Source organism: Lithobates pipiens, unplaced genomic scaffold (assembly GCF_037356315.1).
Source record: "Lithobates pipiens isolate NorthernLeopardFrog02 unplaced genomic scaffold, aLitPip1_a1.2 Scaffold_27, whole genome shotgun sequence".
In the NCBI taxonomy this organism is placed as follows: Eukaryota; Metazoa; Chordata; class Amphibia; order Anura; family Ranidae; genus Lithobates; species Lithobates pipiens.
Window position 1 is genome coordinate 147,991,867 of NW_027507788.1, and position 24,097 is coordinate 148,015,963.

Consider the following 24,097-nt stretch of genomic DNA (forward strand, 5'->3'; position numbering starts at 1 on the left):
CGAGACCCACCGAGAAGATGGATGCGCCGGACTACAGGGGACAGCGGTGACATCGCTGGCTCCTGTGTCAGGTAAGTGACACATAATGGACTACTATATGATGCATAGTAGTCCATTATGCTTTACCTTTGCAGGGAATGAAAGAGGAAGTAAACTCATCAGGGTTTACTTCCTCTTTAAGATTATATCTGAGGTTCAGCTTTAAATCAGGCTCTTTTAAAGTGCATGTTTCTCTAAGTTTAAAGTGTAAGAGTTCAGCTTTTTTTTTCCTAAAGTGTAGCTTTCCTCATCATTAAAGGGGTTGTAAATCCTCATGTTTTTTCACCTTAACCACTTCAGCCCCGGACCAATTAACAGCCTAAGGACCAGAGGTCTTTTTACAATTTCACACTGCACTGCTTTAACTGGTAATTGCGCGGTCATGCAATATTGCACTCAAACGAAATTTGCATCCTTTTCTTCTCACAAATAGAGCTTTCTTTTGATGGTATTTGATTGTCTCTGCGATTTGATTTTTTATTATAAATGGAAAAAGAGCGAAAATTTTGAAAAAAAAAATATATATATATTTTCTTCTTTTTGTTTTAAGAAAAATCGAATAAACTAAAATTTTAGTCATACATTGAGGGCAAAATGTATTCAGCCACATGTCTTTAGTAAAAAAAATGTCAATAAGCGTATATTTTTTGGTTTGCGCAAAAGTTATATCGTCTACAAACTAGAGTACATTTTCTGGAATTTACACAGCTTTTAATTTATGACTGATCTCATTTCTTGAGGTGCTAAAATGGCAGGGCAGTACAAGCCCCCCCAAATGACCCCATTTTGGAAAGTAGACACCCCAAGGAAATTGCTGAGGGGTATGTTGAGCCCATTGAATATTTTTTTTTTTGTCCTTAGGGATTGAATAATGACAAAAAAAAATATATTTTTTACAAAAAGTTGTCACTAAATGATATATTGCTCACACATGCCATAGTTATATGTGGAATTGCACCCCAAAATATATTCCACTACTTCTCCTGAGTATGGGGATACCACATGTGTGGGACTCTTTGGGAGCCTAGTCGCGCACGGCACCCCGAAAACCAATCACCACCTTCAGGATTTCTAAGGGTGAACATTTTTGATTTCACTCCTCATTACCCATCACAACCCCCCCCCCCAATGACCCCATTTTGGAAAGTAGACACCCCAAGCTATTTGCTGAGAGGCATGTTGAGACCATTGAATATTTTTTTGGGTCCCAAGGGATTGAATAATGAAGAGAGGAGAGAAAGAAAGAGAGAGAAAAAGAGAGGAGAGAGAGAGAAAGAGAGAGAAAAAGAGGAGAGAGAGAAAGAGAGAGAAAAAGAGAGGAGAGAGAGAGAGAGAGAGAGAAAGAGAGGAGAGAGAGAAAGAGAGGAGAGAGAGAGAGAGAGAGAGAGAAAGAGAGGAGAGAAAGAGAGAGAGAGAGAAAGACAACTATTTTTGGTTTTTATATTTTATTTTACTTTTTTACACTTTTTTTGTAAACTGTAACGGTTCGGGTCTCTCAAAATGCGATGGCATCTTGGGAGACCCTGTGTTAGTGTGCCTAGCCTGTGAAATGCTGTACCCTACGCTAATACTTCACTAGTTCATGGTAGCGTTCAAAACACTCACCAAGGCAAAGACCAGGATTGCCAGGACAACGTGGACAATAACAATGGGTGTCACGCCTATATCCGCGCTTGGTACAGACACGACATCTTCTTTGGCGGGCTCGTTGGGTAGGGGTACTCGGGAGGGCATAAGCATAATGCCTCTCATGCAGCCGGCTTACTGCATTTGGTTGGGAATGGTGAGGTGCAGAACTGTCTGGATACAGAAGCTCTGTGAAAACCTCTCTTTGGAAGAAAAGAAAGGTTAAAGTCCCGCCTGAAGCTTTGTATAGCACAAAAGCATTCAGCAAAGCCAATTGAAATAAGTAAGCAGACACTCTTTTGTACCAGCGTCTGGCCTTACGGGAAACTAGATACAGCGCCAACAACTGGTCATTGAGGTCCACCCCTCCCATATTTTTGTTATATTCGTGGACACAGAGGGGTTTCTCCACAATACCAGTCGCCGTAGAAATTTGGACCGTCGTGTCTGCATGAAGGGAGGTAAGAACGAAAACATTCTTATTATCCCTCCACTTCATAGCGAGCAAATTATTACACCGATAGCAGGCTCTCTCCCCCAGCCTAAGACGGGAATCTACAAGCCGTTGGGGAAAGCCCCGGCGATTAGGTCGCACGGTGCCACATGCTCCAATCTGATGATCAAATAAATGACTAAACAGTGGCACGCTGGTGTAATAATTGTCCACGTACAAGTGGTACCCCTTTCCGAATAAGGGTGACACCAAATTCCACACTATCTTGCCAGCGCTTCCTATGTAGTCAGGGCAGTTCTCCGGCTCTATGTAACTATCTTTACCCTCATAAACCATAAAGCTCCATGTATAGCCTGTGGCCCTGTCACAGCACTTAGAGCTTGACCCCGTATCTGGTACGCTTGTTGGGAATGTATTGTTTGAATGACAAGCGACCAGTAAACTTAATCAGGGACTCATCAACGCAGACAACTTGATGGGGAGTAAACAAGTCTGCAAAACGTTGGTTGAAGTGGTTTATGAGGGGCCGAATTTTGTAGAACCGATCGTATTCAGGGTCTCCACGATGACGACAAAGTTCATTGTCACTGAAGTGCATGAACCGCAAGATCTGCTCGTATCGTTTCCTGGACATGGAGTTAGAGAACACGGGCATGTGGTCAGTCGGATGCGTGGACCAATAAGCCCGCAACGTCATGAATTTATGTGTGCCCACGTTGAGGGAAAGGCCCAGAAAGGTCTTAAATTCGGAAACCGTAACTGGTTTCCAATCTCTGGCAAGGGAAGGCAACTGGGGATTAGCGGCGATGTGTTGACCAGCATATAAATTAGTTTGGTCCACAATAGATCTATAGAGATCTTCCGTGAAATACAGAGAATAAAAATCAAGTGGCGTAAAATCATCTGTATCCACCTGAATACCGGGTTGGGCAGTGAATGGGGGGGGAAGTACTGGTGCTGCAGAAGTGGTGGGCACCCAATCAGGATTGGCAAATTCTGCAGGAAGGACACTATGGGAACGACGGGCCTGCCTTTGTCTTCTTCTTGGTGGCAGCGGGACACTACTTGTGCTTGCCACCTCGCCAGCTTGAACTGCACTTATGGGACTCGCCACGTCACCATGTGATACTGCAGTGCTGGATGTACGTCCAGGGTGTACTAGGCCGCTGGTGCTTGCCAGTTCACCAAAAGGATGAGTGGCGCTAGTACTGGCTCTATGCTCCATACGAGGGACTTGCGGTTCCTGCACCTCAACAACATCAGAAGATCGGGGTCGGGTACGCCTGACGTTAGCAGGGACCTCATCTTCGTCGTCAGATCTATCTGTTATGGAGCTGCTGTCCTCTACAGGTTCGTATTCTGAGCCTGAATCTGACAGATCAGTGTCTTCCTCTTCACTATCTGTCATGCGCAGAAACGTGTAGGCCTCTTCACTAGTGTACTTTCGCTTTGCCATTTTGGGCTCTAAATTTTAGGGGTACACTAGTGAGACTCACAGGTAAAAAAAAGCACCTAGGCTGTCAGCGACTGTATCAAAACGCTAAAAAAAAAAAAAAACTGTTAGCGATCGCAGGGATCAAGCCTGACTCTGCGAACTCTGCAGTTATGTGTGTTGTGTTTTTTAAGTGACAGTGATCGATCGATCGATACTGCACTTGGGTGGGCTGGGCGGAGGGGCAAAACGCAGGTGCTAGCAGGTATCTGGATTGATCCCTCTAACAATGCGTTTTTTTAGAACCCTAAACTGCTGGGCACGCTAGTATAGATCTGATCAGATCAGATATTGATCTGTTCAGATTCTATACCACTAAGGGAGGTGTATGCTTTGCGCGTGGGTGTTAGCGGTACTGGCACTAACCTAGCACTGCCTGGGGCAATGCAGACCCTATCTGACCCTAAAGCCGAATTGATATCACCCGCCGGGTGATCAGGGGGTTAAACCTTTATTGGGTAATAAATGGCGGGTGCCCTGATGCTATAAAAAGCGAACTACCTAACCAGCGTCACCCGTAACACTTATACGGTGATCACTGGTGAAAGGGTTAACTAGGGGCAATCAGGGGGTTAAAACCTTTATTGGGTATTTATATGGGAGTACCTGCCGCTTTATAAAAACCTGATGGGGACCTAAATAACTAACTGGCTAACCAGCATCACCAGTGACATTTATACAGTGATCGCTGGTGAAAGGGTTAACTCTAGGGGCAATCAAGGGGTTAAAACCTTTATTAGGTTATATAATCGCAGTACCTAACGCTATAAAAACCTGGTGGTGAACCTAAAAAAAAAAAAAAAAAAAAAACGATCTTCCTAGCGGCACCAGTGACACTAATGCAGCGATCAGAAAAACGATCGCTTAGTGACACTGGTAAAAGGGGGTGAAAGGGTTAACTGGGGGCAAACCTTTATTAGGGGGGGTAGGGGGCTACCCTGGACCTAAAGGGGCCTAACACTAGCTGCCCTGACACTTTTTACAGTCACAACTGACACTAAATGCAGTGATCAGTAAATAAATGATCACTGCAATCAGTGAGACTGTGACGGGGGCCGATCGGGGGGTGACTGGGGTGAAAAGTGTGCCTATGTGTACCTATGTGTCAGTGGACTGTTGGTGCACTTATTTGGATGTCTTCACTCCTCGCCGTCCTGTCAAAAAGACCGCCACGAGGAGTGTGACATCACTTCCTCCTTCCTGTGTTTACACTTCCACAGGGGAGGAAGCTTTTCATTCGTCAGGAGCGATCGAGAGGGGATGGCCAGAAACCAATGGCCATCCCCTCATCCCGGATCGCTCCTGAAGCGAACCGGACCGCCGCATCCAGCGGGAGGGGGTCCGATCGGACCCCCCACCCGCTGGAAGGCGAGCATGTACATGTACGTGCTTGTGCCTGTCAGTGCCATTGCACCGACGTACATTGCCATGCGGCGGTCCTTAAGTGGTTAATGAATTCTATGCATTAAGGGGAAAAAAAAAAAAACACCTGGCAGTCATCGCGCCCCCCACCCCCCGTTTTACTTACCTGAGCCCCTTCATCGCCTCTGCAGGGATGCAATATCCCTCTCCCCACAGGGTCCCCGCTCTTGATTGGATAGATTGATAGCAGTGCAGCCATTGGCTCCCACTGCTGTCAATCAAATCCAATGACATGGGCGCCGGGGGGCGGGGCCGAGTCAGGCATTTGTGTCTGGAAGCAAATGCTGGATTCGGGAGTGTGCCCGCAAGGTAGCCCCCTCAGGAGAGCGCTCCGCCTAGGGGGTTATCTGATGCAGGGAGAAGCCACGAGAGCCACTGAGGAACCCCAGAAGGGGATGTTCGGGGCCACTCTGTGCAAAACTAGCTGCACAGTGGAGGCAAGTATGATATGTTTGTTATTTAAAAAAAGAAATAAAAAAAAATCCTTTACAATCACTTTGATGTACCACTGTTGTAGAAAATAAAAAAGCATTACCTATATTCTAAAGCAGGCATCACCTCAACACCCAATTTCTTCTGCAGAAAACTCCTCCATGACTTCTCGGTATATGCCCTGCAGGATGGGAAAACTGTTAGTAGAGCGAGTATGGGTTCACACCGATGTGGATTTCCCTGCATCCAATTCACATAGCAGGAGAATGTAACCGCCTCTCTATGGAGCTGGTTCACATAGCTCCAGAGCGGGTCCGGAGCGCACTGCACAGTAACACTGTGGGGGTCATTTACTAAGATGAATGCGCTGCACCAGTTCATAACTTAATTGGTGCACCTGATAAATAATTTATTGAGCGTGTGAACCTGCACACTCATATGCGCAACAGCAATAATAATATGCCATTGATAATAGCGCACGCCGTATCATTAAGAGTCCATTCACACAGGGGCAACACGACTTCCAGTGTGACTTTGGGAGGCAACTTGGACATGACTTGAGTATGAATCACAGCGCGTCTGCAACGCGACTTACAACATGACTTTAAGGCCAGGCAATTTTAATTTTAAATAAAAAAACTGGCATGGGTCCCCCTCAAAAATCATACCAAGTCCTTCAGGTCTGGTAAGGATTTTAATGGGAGCCCCGCACCGAAAAAAAAAAAAAAAACCTATGCAAATGCATTTACGTTTCTTAATATTTACTTTAGATTTTGCGCAGTGAATCAAAGCATTTGAATGTGCACAAATTCCGCTTGCTTAGGGTATAAATTGACCTCACGCAGTTCTAAGTGTACTTGCAGGCGCAGCAGGCTTGTTCAGAAAAATTTACTTTATCATTCTATTTTGGGCATATTTGTTACTTGGCAGTTATTACTATACTTCCTCACATCACCCCCATAATATTGGCACTAACAGCTTCTTTCAATTTTGAGTTGAAGAATGCGTGTGCCATGTCTATAGTGGCGCACTGATCGCCGCCTCCGAGTATATTATAGTAAATGGGGAATTGCGTTGTGTTGCAGGCGCAAAAGTCTCAGGAAGCACTTCAGCAGCTGACCTCATTAAAGCACACATGCTGTACCTGCCTCCAGGATATTGCTTCTCTTAACATGTCCCCCCTTCTAGCCCTGCACAAATCTTGTGCCTGTACCCCCCTCATACAACACCCCCCCCCATGAGACCTGGAGAGATTGTGCCTGTACTCCCATCAGACTCCTGTTGACACCCCCCTCCAGCCCAGTCCGTCATTGCTTGAATGACAGTACCTGAGATATGCGACAGCAGAAGCTGACGATCTTTTACAAGGATTCTTCACCCCTAACATCCAGAGCTCAGGATGTACATTAGCTTTGAATGCGATCAGGACTGCTGGAAACAATTGGAGAGCAAGGTATTTACAATTACTTTTTTATTAAAACAGTTTGCATTATAATATTTATATTGTAAGGGTTCGCATAAACAATAAAAATATCTAAAAACAATTAAATGTTGATTAAAAAAAATGAAAAAACTAGCTGTCCTGTAAAAGAGTAAAAATACCTGTGCTTTCTGTGGTTCTGATTGCTGGCGGCTATGTCACTACAACCCTGCAGGAACACAGTGAAACATAACGGATAGCAGATGGAACCATGGTGGGCAGCGGGAAGTTCCAAACATGTGAAACACCCTGAAATGTTGGATAATGAAGATTCTGATACTGATTCATAGTCTGTTCTATTACAGGTTCTCACCCATGGTGTTTATCTATCTGTGTGCGGTTATTCCTTCCATCTTTAAACTGGAACTTAAACTCATACATTTGGCACAAAAAGAGAGCAACATAACAAATACAACATGTGATAATAATCAAGGAATGGTATGTATCAGATAATGACGTGTCCATAACCTTTCAAATTGCCAAGAATGTATTCTATGCACTATGACTGTCTCTCTTGGGTGGCCAAAATGTAGATAATGCATCAGGGAAACCAAAAGATTAAAAGAATGTTCCTGTATAAGGCACCATGCACACTAAACACTTCAGCAGCAGTTTTTGAGCATTTTGTTCTACTTCTAGAAGCAAATAGTGTTATCCTATGTTTCAATGCACACGATTTTAGTCTAGAAGCGCTTTTGGAGCTTAAAGTGTAAATTCAGGCAAGAATTAATTAACTCTAAACCTGCTTTCTGCCACATTCTAAACCTAATTTATCTAACCCTAGAAAGCAAAAAAATCGCTGTACTTACCTATTCTGCAGACAATCCAGTTTTCAGCAGTGAAAACTGTGTATAGGAGAAGACCGACAATGGCTATAAAATGGTTGGAAAATTACGTCACCAAAAGACTTACTATCGGGCTTCTGTTGTCGGCTGACTCTCCTGCACACGGCTATACACTGAAGCCATTGCTGACAGCTGATGCTGGGAGCAGACCGGATCGGCTGCAGAATAATGGAAAATGTTATACTTACCTGACAGTAATTTTCCTTTCCTGATGCAAAGCATGACAGCATACACAAATGGGGATAGGTTCCTCCTCTCTCCCCATCAGGACTGGTTATACTATATTTAACTAGATGCTGAACGCCGGCTGTCAAATGACGGCCAGGCGGCGCACCTATTGTGGCGGGAGGCCGTCATATGACGGCCTCCCGTTTAATCAGGGAATGCGCACGATCGTGCGCACGCATCCCTGTTTCTTCGTTGGCGGCGTGTCATGGAGACACCGCTCACCACCGAAGGGGGTGAACAGCCATTGGTTATGGCTGTTTACCACGTGATCGGCTGTGATGAAGTCACGGCCGATCACACCCCAACCGTGATCTGCGCATGCACGTCGGTGGCGGCGTGTTCCCCGGGAACACTGCTCGTCACTGACGCTGGTAAACAGCCATTGGCCATTATGCCTCGCAGATTATACGTTGGGGTGTTTGCTTTCCAAAATGGGGTCATATTCTGGGAAATTCCATTGTTCTGGTACTCCAGGGCCTTCAAAAGTGTAATAAGTGGTTGAGAAATGAGATGCGTCATTTTTGCTTGTAGAACGTCTGAAGGTACTACATCAATGTTGGTGCTCTGTATGTGGCCAGGCTGTGTAAAAGTCTCACATGTGGTATCACCGTACTCGGGAAGAGTAGCAAAATGTATTTTGGGGTGTAATTTGTTGTATGCATATGCTGTGTGTGAGAAATAACCTGATAATATAACAATTTTGTAAAAAAAAAAAAAAATAATAAAAAAAATCTTGATTTTGCAAAGAATTGTGGGAAAAAATGACAACTTAAAAAAACCTCACCATGCTACTTACTTAATACCTTGGAATGTCTACTTTTTACAAAGGGGTCATTTGGGGGGTATTTGTACTTTCCTGGCTTGTTAGTGTCTCAAGAAATGAGATACACCTGATGTACTGAAGGCCTGATCAGAAGTGATCAATTTTCAGTGATTGGCACCATAATTTGTAGACTATAACTTTCACAAAAACCAAATATATACTGTGGGTTATTTTTACCAAAGATATGTAGCAGTATAAATTTTGGCCAAAATTTATGAATAAAGATTACTAATTAGCAAATATTTATGACAGAAACAAAGAAAAAGGCATTTTTTTCACAAAATTTACGTTTTATTTTATTTATAGTACAAAAAAGAAAAAAACCACTAGTGATTAAATACCACTAAAAGAAAGCTCTATTTGTGTGGAAAAAAGGACGCAAGTTTCATATGGATACAGTGTTGGATGACTGAGTAATTGTCATTCAACTGAAAGCTGAAAATTGGTCTGGTCAGGAAGGGGGGTGTAACTGCACTGTATTGAGGTGGTTAAATAAGTCGCCTCCCCCTAGGCGGTATTCTCGTAACTATACTTAAATGCGAAACGCACAAGGGAGGGACCTGTATGCTGTCTATGCTTTGCATCAGGAAAGGAAATTTACCGTCAGGTTTAAAAAGTATAACATTTTAAATTTTCCTGACACAAAGAATGACAGCACACACGAATGGGATGTAGCACGCCCACAAAACCTATAAGGGAGGGCCATGCTGAAGCATTTGAATTAACATATCATTAGGTTAGAACTGAAGTCGATTCCCTTGCTTCCAATGTTGCCTGATTGACTTTGCAATAGGCAAAAAAATGGTTTGTAGTATATGAACCTGGTTGGTATCCTATAACATTCCGGACCTCTGAATTTTGCCGATGAGCACAGTCATCTGATAAAGTGAGCTCTGCACTAGATTGAGGACTTTATCTTCTTTCTATAAGCCCCTTAGGCTACTCTGACCCGGGATAATGCTGTTGTCCTAGCGGACAGTGCAAGTCTTCTGGTATTGCCAAACCTGAAGAGGCCAATGTCTGACCTTCTAGAGAAGGACCACTTCCATGTATTTCTTCCACAAAGAGTCCATTACTCCAGCTTGTGGCGACGCTTGATATTTTAGTTTTGGCATGCCGGAAGGGTGATGTCTTGACCCAGAAGCAAAGATGCAGACCTTCGTCTGGTGCTGTTGAAGAAGAAACCAGAGCCATTTTGTTTATGGTAGCAATAAGGTAGTTTACTGCTTGGATCTCTGAAAGCGTTCTCAAAGACGTGATATCCTTAAGAAATACTACTTTGAAGTAGTCCTGTTCAGAAGAATTACCCTAGTTGCAGTCGGGAGCAGAGGATTTATCCTGAAATTCTGCAAGATTTTCCATGTTCTAGTATACCTGGAGTTTGCCGCAGATTCCTCCAGCTTCCACAAGGTTTCAAATAACGAAGGCAAGATCCCGCAATGTGCCTTTCTAACATGGTCTCCCAGTTGCTAAATGTAATGTGACTGAATATGGATACACTTGGCTCTGCTATGCAAGGTCTGAGATCTCAGGAAGACAAAAATAGGAGGAACTTGGGCCAAAGACTGTACTTTGAGGACACCATGCCGTGTAAGGCCACCAGATCATTGCCCTTATCCCAGCTGTACGACTACAGATCCTGGTTGAACTAGACGGACTTGTGTCCTTTTTTCAACCTGCCCAACCATGCACTATGATCCTGATGAGGGGCTTAGAGATCATGAGTCTGGTGGCTATACAGGCTAACCTGCTGACCTGGCTGGATGTTAGTAGATCCACTGCTTGCACTTCTGGGAAGCTCCTCTTGCAGGAATGACTTCCATTCCTGACCATTGTGTTTACTGCCAGGTTGAAATTCATTGAACTGCTTGTTGGTATAGGGCAGCCATTATCAACCAGGGTTCCATGGACCCTTGGAGTTTCTCCAGAGGTTGCTAGGTTCAGCATCAAAGCCAGCAGCATGGCACAAAATATTTTTTAGCTGTCTCTATGGGTGGCATTCTGAGCATGCTTTTAAGGGGAACATTCTTCCTATTGACCACCCTTGACATCCAAGGCTTCGTATTTTACTGTATCCGATAGAAAGTTCTGAGACACTAGATGAGACACAGAGCAATGAGATGGGACAGGTTTTACCGTTGGCAATCCTGAATAGGAGATGCCTCTTGCCATGACAATAGGAGATTACCTATAGCCATCTGTTTGGAGCATACTCCTAGGCTCCTAGACTGTGTTGCCCAAATGACCTCCCTACTTGGGAATCACTGCTGTTAGACACTTCATCCTCCACTGGCCTATGTCATTGACTTGAGCTAGGAGGTCACCGAGGTAAATAGACTTTAATGATTGTTATGTCTGTAAGTTTATGAACGTTGATAAGATTAACTATCCTTAGCCACCATCGATGGGACTAGTCTTATATGTGGGGTAATCTTCCCTGGAAATAGGAAGCAAAATCTTTCATTACCTTAGAAGGCCAGTTTATGATGTTCTTAATCATCTTGACCATTTGAGACCATGGGATAGAGCTAGGACTTGCCCCCACATAAGTCTTAATACTGTCACCCTTCGTGTGGGCAACTCTACAGTATTCCCTTGAACGTCTAAAATGTCATTATTATAATGAGATTAATTGGCCTTCCCTCTGAATCAGGGTTTGCCAGGACCTGGAGGATGTTGAGCCACCCACATCTATTGTCCACATAAGGAACCTGCATCCCTTGCTTCTGCAAGACGCCCACTACTGGAAGCAATGTTCTGGAAAATGTGAAAAGGTCAATGGTTGCTGAATGTGCCTGCAGTGAAATTCTCAGAAGCCTGAGTGTAGCAAAGTGTGCATGTACCCATCAGCTAGATCTACGGAACTGTAGTGGTTTTATCCAATAGTTTTGAGTGATTGTTCTCAATGACTCCATAGGACGTACTGGATCTTGATCCTTTGTTACACATCTTGCCTGAATCTGCTTTCCAACTGACCACAATGGACCGATTGTTCCCACTGGACAAGATTTGGTAAGATTTGCTTAAAGCCTTGAAAGCTCTAAAGAAACATAGTGGGAATTAGAGGAGTGGGAAGAAATTCTATTGGCTTCCTTACTGGCGCACAAAGCAAAAAAAAGGTACCAGTTACTTACCGGTAGCTGTCTTTCTGGGAAATCTTCCAGGACGGCACACCTGAGAGATGAGAGGCTCCTCCCTACAGGAAACACAATACATAGACAGCTGTTTTAAGTCTCCACCCTTCCCCTTGATCCTCAGTTTGTAGAGAAGTAACTCCTTCTTTAGTGCAGCTAGCTAGGTCATAACTGATATATAAATACAGAAAGGACAGGAACCCCCTTTACTGTTGTGTTTTACTGATGTACAGCAAAACAAGGCTATAAATACTGTATTTTCTGGCGTATAAGACTACCTTTTACACTTAAAAAAAATGCCCAAAAATCGGGGGTCGTCTTATACGACGGGTATACAATGCTGCCCGATGGATGTCAGCCCCCAAATGTCTGCTAATACTGTATGTGGCTTCAGCTACAAACAGTATACGCCGTTGAGCCAATCCCGGCGAGCAATGTATTCTATTAATACACAGCCTGCTTGGATTGGAGTAACAACCTCTGCCAATCCGAGCAGGCTACCTAGAGTAGCCTGCTCGGAGAGAAAGAGAGAAAAAGAGAGAAAGAAAGAGAGAGAAAGATAGAGAGAGAAAGAGAGAAAGCGAGAAAGAGAGAAAGGCCTCTTTCACAGGGGGTGGATCAGTAATGATCCGCCCCGTGATGATCCGCTCGCTCAGCGGGGATCGCTCCGTTGTCCCCGCTGAGCTGGCTGCGGACAGGGCGGTCTCCGCACACTGTGCAGGGACCGCCCTGTCAGCTCTCCATTCTCCTCTATGGGGATCGGACGAGCACGGACCGTCTGTCCGTGTTCGTCCGATCCGCTCTGCAGACGGATAGAAAAATAGGATTTTCCTCCGTCTGCAGAATCGGACTGTTGCGGAGGCGGACGAAATCGGGTGTCTGCGGATGCTCATCCGCAGACACCCGCTATCCCGTAGGGATGAATGTATGTCCGTATTTCATCCGCAAACGGATGGATGAAATACGGACATACCATCCGCATGTGTGAAAGGGGCCAAAGAGAGAAAGAGAGAAAGAGAGGCTGATCCAAGCAGGCGTTGTATTCATTAAAATAATACACCACTCACCATACTTCCCTGGGTAAATCCATTCACTAATCTCCTACTACTATACATCCTGCTGTTTGCCTTTGAGGTCACAGGCACCCAAGAGGGACAGGTAAATCTAGGACATATGACAGGGGGGTTATTAAATGCATTTTGGTGGACAATTCCCATAGAATGTAACCCAAAAGTGGTATAGGTTTGGTTAGTGAAAAATTCTACTTTCCAGTGTTGTGGCATTCAATAGATCTCTGTTTGTGTTATTATTGTTTGATTTACTTTATGACATATCACAGCATGGCGGATGAGTAGTTGGCATTCTTGCTTTGTGTTTTTTAATGGTTCTAATGTTTTTTTAAATGGTGTTGCCTCAGAAGGGGGGTAGTCTTATACCGCGAATATTGTCTAAAACCTATGTTTTCACTTGAAAAATAGGGGGTCGTCTTATACGCCCAGTCGCCTTATACGCCGGCAAATACGGTATAAAGAAGACAGAAAGACCCAAACTTCTATGTTGCGTATTTCTGACAAACCACCAAATACAGTTATAAGATCAATAAGAACACCAACTCCCGTGTTGTGCATTTCTGCTATGCCACAGGGTAAAATATGGAACACAAGACAATCCTTTCTGTCATGCACTTCTGCAGTGTAGTACAGATAGAACCAACACTGAGAAAGGACACAAGCAACCTGCAGCATTGTGTTTTTCTGAAACAGAAAGCACCAACAAGCTTCAATCTTGAGTATTTCTGCTGTGCAACAACATAAAAGCAGACACTGAGGAAAATGACAGACAGCCTTTACAGCTGCAATATTTCTGGTCTGCTGCAAAATAAAACAACAACGCCATGATGAGTATTCCTGCTGTGTAGCAAAACCTCAATCAGAAGGGACAGATAAGTTTAGGGTTCCCACACCCGTGCGACCCAACCTGCGACTTGGGACTGCTAGACGCATGAGAAGTCATACACTATGGCTTCCAATAGGTACCATTTGTGTCTGGGGGACTCCAGCAGTCCCCGATTCCTGGATCCACAGACCTCAAGATTACACAGGTCGCAGGGAAAAAAAATAGCAATTTTCAGGTCGAACAAGTAAGGGGTCCCCAATGCTGTGACTCCCTGGAGGATTGCAGCCAACAAACCCCTGCTGTGTATCTCCAAGATGCAGAAAAGTAGATCAATGAGAAACACTGCTCACTGCTGTACCTGATATACAAACGATAAGGCAGTAAATATAGGACCATGCAGGACACAAACATTCAATCTTTGTGTATGTTTGATGTGTAGCAATATACCAATACTGAGCGGAGATGCCACCATCCTCAATGTGTCTCAGCTGAGCAGCAAAAACAAAATCAGAAAAAAGACAAGCAATCTTCACTGCTGTGTCCTTTCTGATATGCAGCCAATAAGGTAGTATATGGGACATAAAGGACAGACAACCTTCAATCTTGTATATGTCTGATGTGCAACAATATAACAATTCTGAATAGAGATAGCACATCCATATTGAAGCGATTTGGCCTTGCGACTCAACATGTCAAATCGCATGGCTAAAATCAGCACACCACCACTTTGTGGTGCTACATGGATTACCAAAGGCAGTATATGTACTACACCTGGCAGGGGTTCAATTTGTATTTCTGCTATGTAGCCCAACAAATTTGAACCATCAATTTTCACTGCTGCCTTTCTGATAAGGCAGTAATACGGGACACAAAACCTCACAGACCTTAATCCTGTATATGTCTGATGTGCAACAATAAAACACTCTGAATAGAGATAGCACATCCATATTGAAATGATTTGTCATGCGACTCAACATGTCAAATCGCATGTTTAAAACTCGGCAGCCATTGCCGTTAATAGCACTGTCTGAATCAGCACAACGCCACTCAAATCAGCACCATCAGACTTCACTGCAGCCTTTCTGATAAGTAACCAACAAGGCAGTAATACAGGACACAAAGCCCCACAGACAGACCTCAATCTTGTGTATGTCTGATGTGCAGCAATATAACCATTATGAGCAGAGATGTCACCAAACTCAATGATGTGCATTTCTGCTGTGCAGCACAAAACCAGAAAGTACAGACCACCTTCACTGTTGTATTTTTCTGATCTGTAGCCAAACAAAGCAGTACCTTTAAGATCTAAAGGACAGCAAACAAGCTTCAGTGCAGCACATTTCTGATGTACACCAATATAGCCCTTATGAGCAGAGATGTCACAAATCTCAATGTGCATTTCTGTTGTGCCACAAAAACATCCCAGCAAGGACAAACCTTCACTACTGAGGTCTACTGGTGTGCAGCCAATGAGGAGTCATGGTCTATCCCTTTATGAAATAACCAACAGGCAATTTATTTCAAAGGCATAGCCTGTGCTGTAGATACTAAACCTTCACCACCAGTGAAGGAACAAATCCTAAAATGGTTGGACACCCTACTATTAGTAGTTGTTGTCCTACCTTACCTCCATAGACTGATCAAACACTAGCCAGCACATACCCAGGTAGTGCTGATTAGCAACTAAAGTCTCAATGAGCCCAGCCCTAGAGACCAATTTAAGACAGCCTCTAGAAGAGGTGGTTACCAATTTAGCCTGGGGGGGTAAATAGCTATTTGCAGGCTTCAAACAAGCAGCTATGTAGCTCTTCCGTAGGTTTGTACAGAAAATCTTCAATTAAAAGGATGTAGGAAGCGATCTATGGTGAATCGCCCTTAGATTTGCCACTGAGTGGATTGTAGCCCAAACCAATAAAGGTACCAGTTACTTACCGGTAACTGTCTTTCTGGGAAATCTTCCAGGACGGCACACCTGAGAGATGAGAGGCTCCTCCCTACAGGAAACGCAATCAATCGACAGCTGTTTTAAGTCCCCACCCTTCCCCTTGATCCTCAGTTTGTAGAGAAGTAACTCCTGAACCAGGTTCACAAGGGAAATCATTCCTCATAGGTACTCACCTTCTAGTGTTCTAGAATTTTCCCTCCTCCAACGGGCGGGAAGTAGGCCTGCCGTCCTGGAAGATTTCCCAGAAAGACAGTTACCGGTAAGTACCTGGTACCTTTCTCAAGTCATCTTCCAGGACGGCACACCTGATAGGATAAACAAGTACCTCAGGCCTACCATAGGGTGGGGCCACTGCAAGACCCTCTTGGCGAACCTTGGTTCTGCAGTGAGCTTTACCTCCACTCCATACGCTCATATGCTTGATGAAGGCATCTTAGCTGGATCATGCGGCTGATCTGCAGGTCTGCTCCACAGATGTTCCTGCCTTTTCCGCTTTGGATGCAGTATCTAGGTGAAATGGGCTCTTAAAAATGGAATCAGAAAACATGTTAAACTTGTAGGCTAGCAATGTTGCCTATCTCACACATCTAACAACCATGGTCTATTGTGCCTGTAGGTGCTACTTGGAACCACTAAAAAGGTAAATAAGAGACCTGTGTAAGACAAGGACACTACATTAATCAATAAGAGGGCCTGTCTTAACACTACCCTGTTGAGGGAAATAAAACTGCAAAAAAGGGGGGGGGGGGCCCGACAGACAATTTTTTTTTTTTGTTCCTTTTTATCTTTTTGTCAGCAAAAGACTAAAGGGAAGCCTACTTAAGGGAAATAGATTAACAGAAGCTTGAACCCTGGGTTTAAGGCATGCCCAATCTATGTCCTTACTTACGCCTGAGAGCCTACTTCAGGAGATTAAAGTCCCTAGCAGGAGTAGACTACCCATATTGCTACGTCTAGTTTTGCTAAAAGGGCGAAATGAAGGCCATGCACCGAGCCGAAACCTATTCGATCGGGTATACATCTTTATACTTCATCCTCAGGCCCTAATACTCCTCTGAACAGAACTCTCCAAGTTCTTACTAAACAGGGCGATTCATTATCCCCTTTCTCCAGTGTCCCATAACCCTAAAGGGCTTCAACCCTAGGAAATGGTTCTGGCATCCCTGAATGTAAGTGGTCAAGGTTTTCTGACATGTGGCACCTGCAGCCCGAACTCCTGGCCCCTCCATGGAAAAGAAGGTTGAAATACAAAAAGGTGATACATGTATTATTAATATCACAAATAAAAAGATCATAGATTGTGGGCACGGCACAATAGATTTAGACAGAAAGGACACAAGCATAGACAACAATGTTGTGTGCCTGAGTGTGACTAGCTAAACCAATATATCAAACATGGGAAGAGACGCAAATCTGAACCTCAATGTAGACAAACAGTCCTCACAGTCTGGTTTTCTGATGTGCTGCCAAGACGTAAAAACATTAAGACTCAAGCAAACCCTAAATGCTGCGCAGGGGCGGACTGACCATTGGGCCACTAGGGCACTGCCCGAGGGCCCTGTGCCACTAGGGGGCCCCATCAGGGTTGCCAGCCTCAGTAAAACCACTGAAAGTATGTAAAAATCTGTGTATTTTTACATCTGTCTCTCCAGTACCTTCTCAGTCAATAGAAACATGTCTGTTTATACTGTGTGATTGTATACTGTGCGTCTGTGTTTGTGTATACTGTGTGGCCCCATAATGTCTGATTGCCTGGGGGCCCCATAAGTTGTCAGTCCGCCCCTGATGCTGCGTATTTCTTTAGTGCAGCTAGCTAGGTCATAACTGATATATAAATACAGAAAGGACAGGAACCCCCTTTACTGTTGTGTTTTACCTATGTACAGCAAAACAAGGCTATAAATATAAAGACAGAAAGACCCAAACTTCTATGTTGTGTATTTCTGACAAACCACCAAATACAGTTATAAGATTAATATGAACACCAACTCCCGTGTTGTGCATTTCTGCTATGCCACAGGGTAAAATATGGAACACAAGACAATCCTTTCTGTCATGCACTTCTGTAGTGTAGTTCAGATAGAACCAACACTGAGAAAGGACACAAGCAACCTGCAGCATTGTGCTTTTCTGAAACAGAAAGCACCAACAAGCTTCAATCTTGAGTATTTCTGCTGTGCAACAACATAAAAGCAGACACTGAGGAAAAAGACAGACAGCCTTTACAGCTGCAATCTTTCTGGTCTGCTGCAAAATAAAACAATAACGCCATGATGAGTATTCCTGCTGTGTAGCAAAACCTCAATCAGAAGGGACAGATAAGTTTAGGGTTCCCACACCCGTGCGACCCAACCTGTGACTTGGGACTGCAAGACGCATGAGAAGTCATATACTATGGCTTCCAATGGGTACCATTTGTGTCTGTGCGACACCAGCAGTCCCTGATTCCTGGATCCACAGACCTCAAGATTACACAGTTCGCAGGGAAAAAAATAGCAATTTTCAGGTGGAACAAGTAAGGGGTCCCCAATGCTGTGACTCCCTGGAGGATTGCAGCCAACAAACCCCTGCTGTGTATCCCTAAGATTCAGAAAGGTAGATCCATGAGAAACACTGCTCACTGCTGTGCCTGATATACAAACGATAAGGCAGTAAATATAGGACATACAGGACACAAACATTCAATCTTTGTGTATGTCTGATGTGTAGCAATATACCAATACTGAGCAGAGATGCCACCATCCTCAATGTGCACACAGTAGCTTGGTCTCTGCCCATCCTTGAATGTTTTTTTAACCAGAGTAAAGTTTATTGAGCATACATAAAAAAGAAGACTACATAGCAATACTCAAACAAACAAAAAAAAAAAAAAAAAAAAAAAAAAGGGGGGGGGGGGGGAGGCACAACAAGCGCCAAGCACCATAGAAAAAGACACAGTCCATGTCCAGCAGGATTGACTAGAAAATACAGTATACACAGTAGCATGACCACAGGTAATACACATATACATATAACAGAGTCTCTAGGCAAATTTATTAAAGGGGAATACTGCCACCAACCGCGCACAACATTTATCCCGTACAGCAATGAGGACTATTCATCCATTCATCCCAAATCTTATGAAATTTCATAGGGCAACCTCGGTTGGCATAAATGAGTCTTTTATAGGGTAGAGTTTGGTTAACAGCCCTCTTCCACTGCTGGAGCGTTGGGGGATCAGGTCTAAGCCACAATCTGGCTATCTGCATCCTAGCAGCAAAGAGGGTCTCCTGTAGGAATATTCTAAGATATTTACTTTCATCTTGAAGGGGAAGGAGACCGAGTATACATTGTCGTGGGCAGAGTGTGAGGGGGGACCCCATATGGTCATGTAGGAACTGGATTATTTGAGCCCAATACCTCTGAATGGGGGGGCAAGTCCAAATGAGATGATAGAATGTACTGGCCGGGTCGCCACAACGGGGACATACAGGGTCAAATCCTTGTCTGTACTTAGATAACCGCCCAGGGGTGATATAGGCTCGATGAAGCACATATAAGTGCGTCAACCTATCCGACATTTTGGGGGACACCTCCGTCGATACCGATAGTATCTCTCCCCACTGCTCATCCTCCATCGGGCCAACATCAACCTCCCATTTAGGTTTGAGATTATATGCGTGGGTCGTAACCCGAGGAGTGAGGAGGAGTGCATAAATAATGGAAGTGAGCTTATAAGAGTCATTGCCAAAAACCAGGCCCGCCAGGGGGGTACTCACCAGGGGCGGAGGCGAATTCCCGAATTGAGCCTGCAAGGCGTGGCGGACCTGCAGGTAGCGGAAAAACACCTGATTCGGGAGGCCAAACTCGTCTTTAAGTGCCTGGAAGGTCTTAATACCCTGAGGTGTGTAGAAGTGAGATACATAGATAATCCCCTTACATATCCACAGCTTATAATCCGGAATCCCCAGCAGCTCCGGGATATCATAGTTATCCCAGAGAGGCGTATGTGCATGCAGAGGGGGTGCCCCAGACCTAGACCGCGCCACACTCCACAATCGGCAGTGGTGCGCAATCATGGTACGCTTACAGTTCGTAACAGGGCTAGCTCTATGTTTGCAAAAGAGTATTTGGAAGGGGTGCGCAATGATATCTGCCACCGAGGTGCACACCAGGAGGGAGTATCTCAGCTTGTCGTGCGTGTTCAGGTAGTAAAAATGAGAGAGCTGGGAGGCCAGGTAGTACGTCTCTAAGTCGGGAAGTGCAGCGCCGCCAAGACGGACCGGACACTTGAGGGTCTGCCAGGCCAGCTTGTGCCTGGAAGAGCCCCAGACAAAGGAGTTAAGGATCGATTCCATATCTCGGAACAGCCGCGACGGTATACGGACTGGGGCATGCCAAAAAACGTAGAGGAGTTTGGGGAGAAGAATCATTTTAAAAAGACCCAAGCGGCCCATGACCCCTAGGGGGAGCCTGGACCAAACCTGGGTCTTCCGCTTCAGCAGGTGAAAAAGGGGCTCGAGGTTAAGATTAATGTAGTCTGTAAGGGAACGAGAGCAGTGAATGCCGAGGTACTTAATGCGGTCCGTGCGTTCGAGAGGCAATGAGGCCTGCGTACACGTAGGGGCGGCGAGGTCGATAGGGAGAATTTGTGATTTAGACCAATTAATGCGGAGGCCCGAAAAAAACCCAAAACGACCAACCACCTCCAAAACCGCCGCCAAGGAGGGGCCGGCATCCTCCAGATATAGCATCATGTCATCCGCATAGAGGCTAAGTACCTCCGACAGCTGGCCCTTGCGGAGACCGTGGATATCCGGGTGTGCCCTGATGGCCAGAGCCAGGGGCTCCACCGCCAGCGCGTACAGCATGGGCGAGATGGGGCACCCCTGGCGGGTGCCCCTTGTCAAAGGGAAGGGACTAGAGATCTGACCATTGACGAGAACTCGGGCAGTGGGAGCCTGATAGAGAAGCTGTATCCAGCGCACAAATTTAGGGCCAAAGCCATAGCTGTGTAAGCACTCCCACAGGTACCCCCACTCCACCGAGTCGAACGCCTTTGCGGCATCTAGACTAACAACCACCCTAGTACCCACGTTGTCATGGGAAGCCTGTAGATTCATAAACAGTCTGCGTAAGTTGAAGGCCGTGTTTTTGCGGGGCATAAAGCCGGTCTGATCAGTGTGTATGAGATGGAGTATCACCTTATTAAGTCCGAGGGCGAGGATTTTGGCCAAAATCTTCACGTCCAGCTGCAGGAGCGAGATGGGACGGTAGGAGTCAGGGTAGAGAGGGTCCTTGCCAGGCTTAGGGATGAGGACAAGCAACGCTTCATTCATGGAGCGGGGGAGTACACCGGTGTCAAAAATGTGAGCGTACAGCTGGCGGAGCTTAGGGAGTAGGGTCTCCTGAAACTGATTATAAAACTCCCGAGGGAGGCCGTCTGACCCTGGGGCCTTGGAAGGTGGCAGGCATGCTATAGCCTCCGCTATGCATTCCTCGGTAATGGGAGCCTCCAAAAGCTCCACCTGCGAGTCAGTGAGGACAGGGAAATCCACCGTCTGCAGCAGGGCACGCAAGTCGTCCAAGGAGCCAGAGGCCTCAGAAGTGTACAGGTCAGCAAAAAAGCGCCGAAACTCCTGAGCTACCTCCTGTGGATCCGACAGCGTGATTCCCGCCGCAGACATAAGCTGGACCACAACCGGGGGGCCGTGATCCAGGCGAGCCAAGTAAGCCAGCAGACCCCCTGCCCTCTCCCCATATTCATAGACTTTTTGTTTGGTGAAAAAAAAAAAAAAAAAAACCTTTCTCCCCGCTCTATCCAGGTGTAGTTGGTCAGTGAGCCTAGACTGCTGCCGTAGTTTAGAGGAATTGGAGGGGGTGGGATGCGCCAAAAATGCGCCTTCCAGCTCCACCAGCAGCTTTTCAGCTTGCTGGATAGCGAGCCCCGAGGATTTCTTAAACTGGTTAATGCGCATGGACATAAACATACGGGCATGCAATTTAAAAGCCTCCCAAACCAGCCCGAATGGTGCAGAGTCCGCATTTGTCTGAAAATAATGAACCCATTCCCTCTGGACAGCCTCCAAATCGGGGAGAGCCGTCAGCCAGAACGGGTTCAACCTCCACAAACGGGAAGCCGGTGCGGAGGGCAGGCGAAGCCGAGCCCAGCACGGCGAATGATCAGACAAGACCCTAGTCCCAATCCCTGCATCCAAAAGACACGGAAGCAGGGTAGGGGAAAACAGGATCAGGTCTATCCTGGACATTGCATCATGCGCTGGCGTAAAACAGGAATACTCCCTGCGGGAGGGGTGTTTATACCTCCAAACGTCCGTCAGAGCAAACTCGGCTAAAAAATTGCCGAACCTGGTCCGATCCGGGGGAGAGGAGGGGGCCTGGGAACGGGTGAGTCTGTCCAAGGCAGGGGACACTACGGAGTTAAAGTCACCCAGCCATAGCGACGGCAACGTGGGATGCCGCAACATAAAATTAACACCATGTTGGAGGACCTCAAACTGGAAGGGTGGGGGAATGTAAAAAGCTAATAGCAAAAATTCAAGACCCCCTGCCGTGATGTGCAGAAATAAATAGCGACCCCGCCTGTCAGAGTGTAAATCGTGAAGGCAGAACTGAACGGACTTGGCTACCAGGACAGCCACTCCGCTGGAATTATTAGTAAAGGGGGCATGGTACATCCACCCCACCCAAGGTTTTTTAAGGGAGAGCTGTAACTGACCCGTGATATGTGTCTCAGTAAGTACCATGATGTCAGCCCGCATCTGCTTGAGGTGGGAGAGCACCGCAACCCTCTTTGATTTTTCCCGCAGGCCACGCACGTTCCACGTGACTACCTTAAGGGTCGCCATAACAATTGGAGGGTGCAATGCAGGAATAAGGAGACAGATGGTGACCATACAGACCCAGCAACCCCCATCAGGGAGCCCCTGCGAGGGAAAGCAGACAGGGCAGACACGCCACCACCACCCTGCGCAGGGGCTGCCCGCTCAGTATATACCAAGGTCAGGGACAGCCTCCGCAGTATTGGAGGCACGGGGGCGAGCAGCGGGACAATTGGCAGACATGGATTAGAAAATACAAACATAAAAAAAGCATGGTGCATAAACATTAAACAGAAACTAAAACTGGTAAAATAGAGCAGAACAGTGCCTACACTGGACCGGCAAGGCAGGCAGAACACACAGTAGCCCACTAACCACAGGGGAACTGAGGCCGGCCAGGGAAACACACTTTGAAGTGACAGGAAGGGCCGTGCCCGGCCATCTCGGTCCGCAGGAGGAAAATCCAGATCCGCAGGGCGAGAGTGGCCAGACACATTCCCAGTCGGGAGAAGGGGCAAACGAGAGTCAACTGTGCTGTGCAGCCGGGTAGGGGGACACGGCATGGAAAAGTCTCAGTCAAAACTGGTGTCCATTTTCCCGGCTGCCAAAGTGTCTAGGGAACAGTGGGACCCATGTGTAGCAAAACAAAAAGGGGGAGAACATGCGACTGAAGCGTGGGCATGCAGATGTTGATCAGAGGCACACAGGAGCATGAACGAGGCAGCCAGGGATTAAGGAAAGGGAGGGGGCCAGCAAAACAAGGGAAGTTGGCAGAAGTGCAAAGTTACTCACTGCATGGGGTAAAGCCGGCCATCATAAGTAGACATCGCAGCCAGGGCAAAGTCACGCAGAGGCCATCAGTCAAGCAGGGGCATCATCCGGGCGTTGTTCCAGCCAGGAAAGAGCAGCCGAGGGATCCTCAAAAAAGTGAGCTTTGCCATCACGCACTACTCGGAGCCATGCAGGGAACATCATAGCGTATACCAGGTGGCGGGTGCGGAGCTGGCGCTTTACTTCCGTGAATTGAGCCCTCTTCTTCTGGATCTCCGCGGAGAAATCCGGGAACACCGCAATACGCTTATCTTCATAGGGGATGTTACCTTTTTCCCTGGTGAGGCGTAGAACCGCGTCCCGGTCACGGTAATTGAGCATTTTCGCGATGAAAGTGCGTGGTGGAGCACCAGGAGGCGGGGGTCTAGAGGCCAGGCGGTGGGCACGCTCGACCGCAAAGGTAAGTGAGAAGGCCTCACGACCAAAATTGGCTATCAATAGACGCTCTAGGAATGCTGGGGGGTCATTGCCTTCCGCCTTCTCAGGCAGCCCCACAAAGCGAAGGTTGGAACGTCTCATCCTGTTTTCGAGCTCGTCCTGCTTAGCTAGGACAGCGGAGAGCTGGTGCTGCATTCTTTCGGCGGATATTTGGAGGGGGGGGGGATGTCATCCTCCACCTGGCCCAGCCT

General features: G+C 46.2%; 1 protein-coding gene across 1 annotated transcript in view; it reads left to right on the plus strand.

Annotated features, from left to right (window-relative positions):
- The window catches only part of LOC143934225 (transmembrane protein 26-like), an 80,543-nt gene that overhangs the window by 18,305 nt on the left and 38,141 nt on the right, over nucleotides 1–24,097 (plus strand). The window contains exon 2 of the mRNA XM_077457656.1: nucleotides 7,251–7,383. Coding sequence (XP_077313782.1) covers nucleotides 7,251–7,383 — 133 coding nt within the window. The remainder of the gene's footprint in view (nucleotides 1–7,250; nucleotides 7,384–24,097) is intronic.